We start from the raw sequence: 11,881 nt of genomic DNA, 5'->3' as shown, positions 1-11,881 counted from the left end.
CCATAATATAGGATCATCTATCCTATCCTACATGAAAACATAGAAAATAACCAGCACGCCCCCCAGAATGGTTAAAAAGTATGAAGCAACAGACAGCTTGATGGTAGAATTCATTGAAGGCGGCCCCCAGTTGAAAGAATCCCAACCATCATCGCCTGAATCACCATTTTCTTTAGGTGAAGATGCTGGGGTCTGAACTTCAGCTGACTGCACCATCACACGGATAACCAGTTTCTGACCGGCGTCGCAGTGACCGGGCTGCCCACTGATGAAGTAGAAAAACCCGTATCGGTCTATACGTAAAACTGTATTTCCATCTTCAAATTTTGAGATTGGATTGGACACAATACAATCTCTGTAATCTGTGTAGTTCACTACCAGCACCGAGTCATTCTGGTACTCGAAATCTAGAAGACAGAAAAGAAAAAAATAATAAAAAACAAGTTTGTGTAGATTGCTCTAGGTAAAGAATATTCTAAGAGAAATAAACAAAGTTCTCTTTTAAATTAGTCTATTAAACTGACGTGTCTTCAAAATGCATGTAATTTTCATGTATATTTTTTATAATGCACGTGAGAATCACATTAACAATACAACATTTTGTGTATATATATATGTCAATTTAATTAATGAATTGGATTAGATGAACTTTAGCTGAAATATGAGAAATTCTATGAACTTACAAAGAACATCTCCAACATGGAACCTATTTTTTTCAGCCCACTTGTTGTAATCCTCCGCCGTCTCATTTACGGCGGGATTGATCCAACCTCTGTCGCCGCCGACCTGGAACTGAAACGAAGACACAGACACAGCAACCAAAGTGATAATTAAAACTGTCGAAAGCAATATTCCATAGTTGAAGAGCTTTGTAACGGAAGGAGAAGCCATTATTAATTGATCGTAGCACAGCTCCAATAATGCTAATGACACAGCCGTCTCGGCGAAGTGGAAGTAATAAAAAGGGAGGGAAGTGGCGTGGCAGTTAAGTTAGTTACTTATTGCTCGCGTGGGCGAGAAGTGGGGGTGGTGGGGAAGTTAAACCTGGTACTAGTAGTGGTAGATCGACCACCACCTCGTACGGGGGAGGGGGCCACGTGCATGTACGTGGTGGTCCCCAGTCCCAACATTTTATGATCAACTAAATGGACGGCCATGATCTTTCCGATCTTGTGACGTGATCAGTCAGTTTGACTGAGGAAAGTTGAAAGAAGAATTATATTAATATATATCTACCGGGTTTCTTTCGCTTGCCTCTTGTGGTCCTGTGGCTGTGCATGCATGAATTTGTAGCAGAGACGTTACATGGGTTAAATGGAAATATGATAAATCAATGGGGCCGGTGTGAAATTAATGGTGTTTGACTCTTTCCACATCCAAGACCAAGAAGGTGGAGACCACTACCACTACAACTGGCGTGATGGTTCAAGAAACATTAGTTTTGGAAAGGAATTGATTAATTGTCTTAATTCACTAAAAAAATGTAGGGAAAATTAATGCAACTTTCCTATAAAGTCATTAATTTACAGATTAAGTGACAATATATAATTGGTAAAATAATTAAGAGAAATTGATAAGTTAGATTTTTTTAACAAATCTCAAGATTAGACTATAGCATTTCTTCACACTCACAATGTAGATATATTACTAGTAATAAAGAGAGTAGAGGAATGCTACACTTATTCTCATTTCTTTACACTATTTTTTTACACCTGTATTAAAACTATCATTGGATCAAAATTCAATAAAGATTTATCTCATATCCAATCGTGATTTTAAAAGCCACGTGTACCTATAGGTGTGAACAAATTATGTAAAGAAATGAGAGTAAGTATAGCATTATTCATTTCGATGACAAGTAAAATAAAGTTGAGTACTGTTACGAGTATTATAACTTTTATTATAAATTTATTACAAACTGACATAATAATTCACATGTTACTTATTAAGTCGATCACAAAATATTAAATTTAACTACGATTAACGTAACAATATCATACATCAATTATATATATATATATAAAAAAAAAAGGTGGATTGCGCGTGCATGTTTGGGAATTGAGATTGGTAAGTTGATTGCAAGTATGTACAGTTGTGATACTTTCCAGAGTGACATCAATTTGAGTGAGGAAATATTAAGGTAACCACGTGAATCACAGAGGAGCCTGAAAGTGTTCTATATTTGGTAACTGTCATTGCATATGGCATACTCTCTTGCTGCCCTTTAATTTTTTTTTGTTTTTAGGATAATAGTTCACTTCTCTTATATCAAAATCAGCCAAAGCAATTTGCTCTGTTTGAACAATATCACAAATACAATTAGGTATTTCATCCATCCATATTTGATTTATGACATTTTTAAAAGCTAGCAGATGGGCTACTACATTTATATTATGGCATACATGGTTGGGTTTCCAATTAAACAAAGAATTCAAAATCAATTTATATTCCTCTTGCTGCCTATTGAGCAGCCTGCCAAGTTACACATTGCTTGTTATGATTTATTAAATAAACAATTTATTTATGATATTTTAAATAATTATGAAACTTATTTTTTCTATCTTCAAAAAATTAAGTTCATTGATTGGTAGATAAGATTTTCCTGTATTAAAGTTAATATAAAGTTATGGAGGAAAACCCAAGAACAAAATCCTCTTCAGTTCATTTTGGACTGGAGAATATCCAGTTAATGGTCAGGATCTCTTTAAAGAGATCCTGATGCCATAAATAGGACATCTGTCCCATATATATATATATATATATATATATAAATCATAAAACAAAATTATAAAAAATTAAGGGGGTGGATCATCCAAGTTAGGTTCCCACCCCATGGCCTTGGGGTGGCAGATCTAAAAAAAAAAATCTTTTGGCCCTTGGGGGTGGCCGAACCACCCCCAAGTGCCATGGGGTGGTCTGGCCACCCCTGGCCGGCCATCGGGGTGGCTCTCAAGCCACCCCCAACTAAAATGGGGTAGTCCGGCCACCCCCTATGGCCAAGATGGGGTGGCCAGTCACCCCTTATTTTTTTTATTAATTTATTAATTATTTTTTTAATCTAAAATTTTATTTTATTTTATTTTATTTTTGTAGTGTGACAAATGTCCTATTTGTGGCTGGAGGATTTCTAAAAAGAAATCCTAGTCATGAACTGAATGTTCTCTAGTCCATTATGAACCGAAGAGGATCCTATTCCTTTAATGAAGTGCATGGAGGAAAAGTTATCCCACATTGGCTTGATATAAAGAAGACAACCATTTTATAAAGCAAGTATTTTGATGTCTTTTTTGTGTTTGTTTTTCCTTCTTCTTCCATTTGGAAGCCTTGGCCTACCAATTGAGCCGGACCAGCGAGATGATGGAGGCATATCTCAACTTGGTTATTGTAGTTTTTACTGTTCTTTTTCTTTTGCTAGGCTACTTTATATAGCATAATAGCACTATAAATCAAGTGTGATGTTTCTCATGTTGAAAGTCGAGGACACTTACAGAAATTGTGTCGTTACATGTACTATGATTTTTATTTATAACTTCTTTATAAACTAGCATGGCACTTCGTAGAAAATAACTTCAATCAGAACTTGGTATAAACTAGGTCCTTTACACCAACGTAGTTTACGTCGAAAACACCCGATCACAGATTTCCTCTCAAGACAACATCGACATTTGAAACTGATTTTGTTGACAAACGGGTCTTAAGAGAAGCCGAGAGAGAGTGAGAGACAGATCACAAATTCACAATCGAGGGCTTTATGCAGGGGAGGAGGTAGTGCAGTAGCTTTGACTGATTTCAACAGCGGCATTTGACTGGGGAGGCTGGTGTGGGTGGATCCGGTGGTTTCTAAAGAAGAAGAAGAGCAACACAACTTTTGTTGATTACAAATGATGGATTGTTGATAAGTTGTTTTAGAAGTAATGTTATAAGTCTTTTTAAAGTCTTCCTAAAGTCATCCCAAATGTGATGTAGTTTTTAAAATTACCGTTAAATTTTAGATGTGATTTATTGATTTTTGATCTATTGGTGATTTTAAAAGCCACATCACATTTGGGATGACTGTTGAAGGACTCTAAGAAGACTTATAGCATTACTCGTTGTTTTAGTGTATATTCTAACTTGTATTTCAAGTTGATGTGTCAAGCTATTATTGGATGCTGTAAATATGAGGGCTTACACCACATCTGGATAAAATGGGCTCTCCAATTCATATGGTACTTTTCACGTCAACTACTAAAAAACTAAATTTACCTATCAAATTTTATTGCTAAATTATTTCAATCATGTGTCACAATGTGATAACCACGGGAACTACTTATAAAGTTCATACATAAAACGAAATTATAATAAAAATTGTAATACTCCATACATTTTCGAATCGAATCTGTTGATCAAAATGATTTATGTGATCTTCCAAAATTCCAGCGTGCCTCACTTTTTATCTTTTTTCTTGCATTCAATGAGTTCTTATTTGAAATTGGCCTAAAAATGAACCAAAAATCCCACTCACACTAAATGCACTTGCCGCCCTTTAGAAAAAGGGCTTGGGCAACCAAATTCTTGGCTCCCCATAAAGAGAGCATTGGAATTCTATTATATCTTTGATTAATTATGAATATCCACCGGCGCTTTTGAAAAACTAAATGCCACGCTAAAGATGAGTTGATAGAATAGATCTAGATGTTTGCACTCTCACGTACAATTCATATAAAACTTCGTAAATAGCGTAAAAAGTAATGCTATAAACCATACTTTTTATTTTTTATTTTGTTAACGCACGTGATAGTATTTACACTGCTACATCAACAAGATAAAATAATGATGTAATAAAAATATAATTTTTAAAAATTTGGCTAGCTCTGTGCCACAACCACATTAATTGTTCTTCTCCAACCAAACATCCAAAAGTTTTAGGAAAATGCTTAAAAATTCTTATTCTTACAGAATTTGAGTGTTGCGTAGACGGTGACGTAATACTTCATATTTTTGAGTAATGTTATTATATTACATATTCATCTTATATCACTTGACTGATGTGGCAATCTTATCGACTCCTGAATCAGCCTTTATTAAAAAAATAAATTAAAAAAATAATTCAACTACCCAAATAATATGAGAGTGAAATATATATGAGAGGAATATATAAAATTATTGGGTGTAAACGTAATAAATGTAATTAATGAGAATTAAATTTTTCAACAATATATATATATATTATTTTGTGAGCAAACGATTATAGCGGGCCTGCATGTCCTCCAGATGTCACAATCGCAGGGTAGCCTCATAAGACCCTAAATCACACGTCCACATCCATGCCCCCCATGGCACGCGTGAAACAGCTCTGGTCGCACTGCAAATCAACACTCTTTGTTTTTTTTTTTCCTGGTTGGATTTACCTGCTATAGACGGTGACCCTCCCAAATATATATATATATATATAGGAAAATGTTAACGTCACAACACAAATTCAACTTATGGCCAACTTCTCTCCTACGTGTCATCTAAAAAATATATATATATGAGAGAGAATTTTGGAATTCTGAAAATTTGAGAAAAAAGACAATTTGTTTGATTTAAAATTCAATTTTTTTTTACACGTAGGAAAGAAGTTGGCCATGAGTTGAGTTTGTGTTGTGTCTGTATCAAACCTCATATATATACATATATATATATACATATATATATATATATATATATATATATATTAGATGTCTGATACAGTTACAACTTAATCTCAACTTTGGTCCAACTTCTAGACCAAATTTCTCTCTCTAGTTTAAGGCTCTCTCTCTTTCACATGCAGTTTTTTTTTTTTTTTTTAATTTTTTTATTTTAACTTAAAAAAAAAAAAGTTAAACCAAAGTTGAGTTTAAGTTGTACCTTTATCATTTTCTTATATATTAAGGGTGATAATCTGACCTCAAAACCATGTTAATTAGGGTTCAACCTAAATATTGAGAAGTAAGACATAATCACAAAACTATGATTTGATAATTATTAATTTATAATTAAGGATATCCTTCAATCAAAGGCTTTTATTTTATTTTATTTTATTTTTTAAAAATAAGAATACAAGGTTAATTGGTAAATAAATGTGAGACCGACGGGGAGAGTCTCAAATTAAATGTGGGGAAACAGAAAAATTATTATGAACAAATATAGAAATTAAATAGAGGACCACTTTTACTCGCAGTAGCCGGTAAAGTCCATGCATCGTGGGTTGTAGCCGGTGGCCAGGGGTCTCTATAAGAGGAGCCCTACCTCCTACTGTTTTATTGTGGTAGCTAAAGAGTTTTCAGCCTCTCTCTCTCTCTCTCAAGCTTCGTCTTTGTTGATTTGTGTGTGCTTTGGTTATCATCATCTGTTAAAACATTTCATATATATTCAAACAAGCCATCTGTTTTGCTGATCATAATGTCAAGCTGTGTTTCTCTCTCTCTCTCTCTCTCTCTCTCTCTCTCTCAGCTTCATCTTCTTCAACTAAAATCATATACATTTTGGTGATAATATTAGCTAGGATGTGTTTCTTTCACAAATTATACTTTCATGGAAGAGAAACTTTCTGTTTTGATCAACCCATCTCTCTCTCTCTCTCTCTCTCTCTCTCTGTGTCACACACACACACACAGCCTATATATATATTCTGAGATCTAAGAATAATCATTTCATGGGAGAAGCTTCGAACAGCTGTATACAAAGGCAAGTTGATGCTTATTTCCACTTTTATTTTTTCAATTTCTTGTTAGAGCAATTACTTAACATATTATATATATATGTGTGTGTGTGTGTGTGTAGATCTTAGTATGAAAAGAAAAAGAGTGAGGATGTGGTTATAATCCCTCCGCGTAAAGAGCTGTCTTTTGAAAAAGCGATGCTAGAGACAATGCAGTTTGTTAAGAGTGTGTTAATTATTACTTTTCAACTTGGTCTACAAGTGGGGGAAAAAAGGCAGCCCATTTTCTACAAGACCTAGACCCATAACCAACTTAATAAGGAAAATTGAAAGTTATTTATCTTAGGGCTAAAGATTTGAGTATATTGAAGCTTTAGATTTCCGGGTTTTAACTACTTTTTCTTTACTATTTTATTTGGTTAGTGAATTTCTTTATGATCGTTTCATCCATATAAGCCTATGAAAATCATGTAAATTCCTGATGTATTGCACAACGAAAAGATCTCAGTTTCAAGAAAAAACATGGTTTTATGGATGTGACTTTCAATTCAATGGTGTTGATGGATCATAAGACCCATTAGGTACTCTAGCTCTCCTTTTTTTTTTCTTTTTTTTTTCTCTCTCTTTTTTCAGTCTGTCTTGCCATAATTAGTGTCCTGAAAACTTTGTTCATGATGTAGTTTTCTATCCACACGCAATTGCTTTAATTTTTATGTCTCTGTTCCAATCAATTCCTTTATATATATATGGAAACATATATACATGCATTATATATGCTCGGTTTATAGCTAGACAGATATATAGATAATGCTGCACATATATATGCATGCATGTGATGTCATACTAAAGCATGCATTTTTCATGGTTTTCCATTTCAGTGATGAATTGAAGAATGCATGTCATGCATATATGCCTGCAATGGCATTGATGGAGGCATGAGAGGCATCATGTATGTTGACAGAAGAGAGAGAGCACAACCCGCCATTGGCTAAAGAGAGTCTTTGTCTTTGTTGGGAGTGTGCTTTCTCTTCTTCTGTCACCATCACTTCCATTTCACATGCAGCACTAATTATATCCTTAATTAGTGATCGGGCCACCACCTTCTGATCATCCTCATCAAACGGCAATGTAAGATTTTCTCCACACTTGGTATTGCAAAATTTGAAATGGTGGGTAGATTTTGAACCTTATATTTGATGTCACAAAACTATCATTATTTTATTCTCGGAATTGGGTTAAAATAAATTATTTTAACTCAATCTAATTATCTCTTCTTAGATCTCTTAATGACAAGATAGAAGTCATTCATATATAGGTGATCATTTACTAAGATATCCTTAAAAAGGACATGTACAGTACAGCTTACTACAAAATGTGATTTTCTGGATCCACCAAGAAACTGATGAAGTTTCTTCTTTTCTCGAGGAAGGCCAATTTAGAATTTTACAAAGTGAGGTACAGTCCATAAGCTAGGCTCCAAATCTTTTGGCTGGTACTAGGAAGAATATTGTCTGACACCACGAAAGTGTACGAGAAAAGACCCTGGTAGATTAGAACCGGTGACAAGTACTACCGAGTCACAAGAATGACAGTACTGTATTATCATTTTGGTTTATGTGGTGACAAGTAGTACAGTTTGTAAGATATATTTCCTCAAGAATGATGATACCATCTGCTTTATATCCATTATATATACTTTATTATACAGCTAAAGTTTTAATTTTTAAGAGGATGATTAGGAGGGTTCAATTCAGGTTAATTTGCAGGTCCATTTTCCTTCACTGCATTTTCTTTACCAAAATTTTACCTACTTGAACTTTGGTTTACTAGATTCTTCTAAACTGACCCACATGCTTCAAATGTTTGTAAAATGAACTGTTACTTCTTTTGTATTTGGAACATAATGGTCAATTTGGAGAGAAATCAACTTCTCTTGAAGTATCAGGCTCCTGCACCATCTTCTGAGGGACTTATTATTTGAATTCAAGAGCGTGTTGTGATCATCATATGATTAGCTGTAATCGAAAGCAGAGCATAAGAAGTTTCCATTAGATCACACAAGGGGGCTAGTGACCAAGGATCCAAGGTGGGTGGGTGGCTGCACAAGCCAAATACTGAGGCAGCAGGATGCTTTGTATAGCATGACACTGAATGCTGGATCTGCGAGTCCTGATTGCATATATTTCTGGTGTCTTTGCTTTGTTCAAAGGGTTTCTCCATATGGATATTGGAGAAGATTGATTTGGAGTTTAATTGGGTTATATAGCTGATAAGCACGCTTTGTAATTTGTTCTTATACTGATGTAAATTGTTATAAGTTGTATAACTCATTCAAATTATCCCTAATCGCTGGTGGCAAAGTTGGAGTTATGAGCAATTTAGATTACAATTATGAGTTTAGTTATCATTCCATCAAATCGTGAACTTTGAAGGAATTTTCTCCAACCCAGTTTGGAGGAAACTGTTTTATAACTTCTATTTATGTGGTCGCTAACAAAGATGAGTTACAGCAGAGTACCATTTCACAATTGAAACATTTAAGAAAGTTTCTTGTATCTCAGATACAGAAGAAACAACAAAGTTCAATGGAATAGTTTTGAACTCAGGCCAGTGAACTCCTACAGACTCTATTTGGTATTTGCTGAAAAACTACAGAATGACAATACTACAATAAAGCTAAAGAATGAAAGAATCGAACTATCATATAGAGAGATGGGGCTAGCTCTCGCACAAGACAACAGGAATTCTTCCTTCAACAGACTCTAATCTCAGACAGAGAGATGGAGCTCTCAGAATCTTCTTCCTCTTCTTCTTCACTTTCTGAAACAATGTCATCAAGACAAGGCAAGCCATAAGAGAAAGAGAGAGTTGGCTTAATCCTTGGCACCACGAGTGGCTCCACCTCATTATTAAGGATTTGTAGGACTCTCCTCATAGTAGGCCTCTCTACATTATCCGGGTTTGCGCAGCTCAATCCCACCAGCAACAGCTTCCTCATCTCTTCCTCCTCAAACTCCCCATTCAATCTTTTATCAGCTGCTTCAATGATCTTTCCTTGAGAATGCAATCCCCAAACCCAGTCAACCAAATTCACCATTTTGAGACTACCCGGTTCCCTCTCAATTGGCCTTCTTCCACAAGCCACCTCAAGAATAACCACCCCATAGCTGAAAACATCAGTCTTCTCAGTTGCTTTCCCATACTGAAGATACTCAGGTGCAAGGTATCCCATTGTTCCAGCAGTAAGCGTGGAGACAGGGCTCTTGTCATGATCCATGAGTTTTGCCAATCCAAAATCACCCAGCCTCGCATTAAAGCTCCCATCCAGCAACACATTTCCTGTCTTTATGTCTCTATGAATCACTTGCTGCTCACATTCTTGATGCAAATATGTCAGAACAGAAGCCAATCCAATCGCAATGTTAAGCCTATGGGACCAATTCAACGAAGTAGCTTGATCAGATTCTTGGTACAGCATCTTATCAAGACTCCCATTAGGCATGAAGTCATAAACAAGCAACAACTCACCCTTAGCAACGCACCAACCTAGGAGCTGAATCAAATTCTTGTGCCTCAAACTAGCTATAATAGACAATTCGGCAAGGAATTCGGTCTTACCTGTTAAAATATAAATTAAATGATTAAACTCATCATTTTCTATCAACATAAACTTTTGAATTAAGCGGTGATTTAACATGGTATCGGAGCCGAAAATCATGAGTTTGAACCCTAAGGGCCTGTTTGAGATTGCATTTGAAGCACCTAAAAGTGCGTTTAACACTCAAAACGTCCGTTTGAAGAAAAAAATATTCGTTTAATAAAAAAATTAAAAGTGCTTTTAAGAGTCCAAAAAGCCGCCAAAGAGGGCTCTAACTCCACAATTTACTTACTTAAACTTTTGGGAAATACCTTCGTGGGAATGTTTGGATCTTTTCACTGCAGCAATCGTTCCTGATCTTGATGAGGCAAAAAGGGCTTTGTAGACTGTCCCAAACGCCCCATTACCTATAATCCTGCTGGAATGAAATCCTTTTGTGGCTGACTTTAGCTCTTTGTAACTGAATTCTCTTGGCCCTGCAAGCAGCTCTGCTTTGAAGCTCATCTGGGTTCTGATGCCCCTCCATTTCCTGACCGAGACGTAACCGAAAACCAAAAGAACCACAAAAAAGAAGGCCAGACCGGCTATCCCTAAACCGAAACCAATCCTCTTGTGATGTTTACTGCCAGAGCTTGGTACAGGAATTGCTGGCTTCACCGTCACTGAGCTGTCCGACACATTGTGAGGACTTAATCTCGGCCTCGCCGGAACGAACCCGAAAGTACTAAAGCTCCAATTCTGAATCAAATGAAGCTCGGTGCTCCCCTCCGTCGAAGCTGAAAAACCCACGTACATAACCGGCTTGAGATAATCGGAGAGATCAATATCCACACTCAGGACTGGGTTTTCCGGCTTAAAGCTTGAATAACTCAAGGAAACATGAAGCTTTCTTTTACCGTTGACGTAATCGATCCAAGCTGTGATCCAATTCCCGCTCTTCAGATCAATCCCCTGCAACATTGCATCGCCGGTCTTGATCGAAATAAGGCTTTCGATGTCCAACCCGACATGGTTCTCATTCGGGTCGTCAAAATGCGGGTCAAGCCGGGTATCAAATTCGATGGCCAGAAACTTGTTCTTGGTCAATTGGGAAGAATTAACAAGGCCCAAGTACCCTCCTGGGCTGCCGAGAGTCTGGTTATCTGGGGAGAGAAAGAATGCTAATCCGTCGCCAAACGTGCTCGGATTGATGTTGGTAATGGAGAAGGAGAATCTTGTGGAGAAAGAAGCCGTTACATTCGAGTCCGAGTCGAAGAACGTGATGGGTTTGTTGTAGATCATGGTGCCGGCGCTTGAGGACGGCACGCCGAGCTCCCGGGTGAGCCCGACGACGCCGTTCCGGAGGTAGGAGTCTCCGAGGAGAGTGAGGTTCCGGAGTGTAAAATATGGGAAATCGATACTGACATTGTTGGCTGCAGCGAAAGAAGGGTCTGAAAAGGTGAAGAGAGCAACGAGGAACGTCGTCAAGAAAACAAGAAGCTTTCTTGGAGGCATGGCTGTGGAGCAATAGTTGAAGAGCATTGAACCAAGATTGAACAACCAAAAGGAAATGGATTTTTGAAGAGAGAGAGAGAGAGAAAGAGAGATTCTACTATTAGAGAAAGAATACAGAGAGA

The 11,881-nt window shown here is 36.6% G+C and overlaps 2 protein-coding genes across 2 annotated transcripts; both read right to left on the bottom strand.

Annotated features, from left to right (window-relative positions):
- Window positions 1-27: 27 nt before the first annotated feature.
- Window positions 28-891, bottom strand: LOC132173429 (early nodulin-like protein 6). Its single transcript, XM_059584933.1, has 2 exons — window positions 684-891; window positions 28-407 (listed from the first exon to the last, which is right to left on the bottom strand). Exons 1-2 carry the CDS (start codon window positions 889-891, stop codon window positions 28-30), a joined length of 588 nt encoding a protein of 195 aa, XP_059440916.1.
- Window positions 892-9,172: 8,281 nt separating this feature from the next.
- Window positions 9,173-11,881, bottom strand: LOC132175488 (probable L-type lectin-domain containing receptor kinase S.7). The gene is made up of 2 exons (XM_059587451.1): window positions 10,577-11,881; window positions 9,173-10,285 (listed from the first exon to the last, which is right to left on the bottom strand). Exons 1-2 carry the CDS (start codon window positions 11,784-11,786, stop codon window positions 9,420-9,422), a joined length of 2,076 nt encoding a protein of 691 aa, XP_059443434.1. The 5' UTR covers window positions 11,787-11,881; the 3' UTR covers window positions 9,173-9,419.

This window comes from Corylus avellana, chromosome ca3 (assembly GCF_901000735.1).
Source record: "Corylus avellana chromosome ca3, CavTom2PMs-1.0".
NCBI classification, from domain to species: domain Eukaryota; kingdom Viridiplantae; phylum Streptophyta; class Magnoliopsida; order Fagales; family Betulaceae; genus Corylus; species Corylus avellana.
This window is presented reverse-complemented; position numbering and strand designations above follow the sequence as displayed.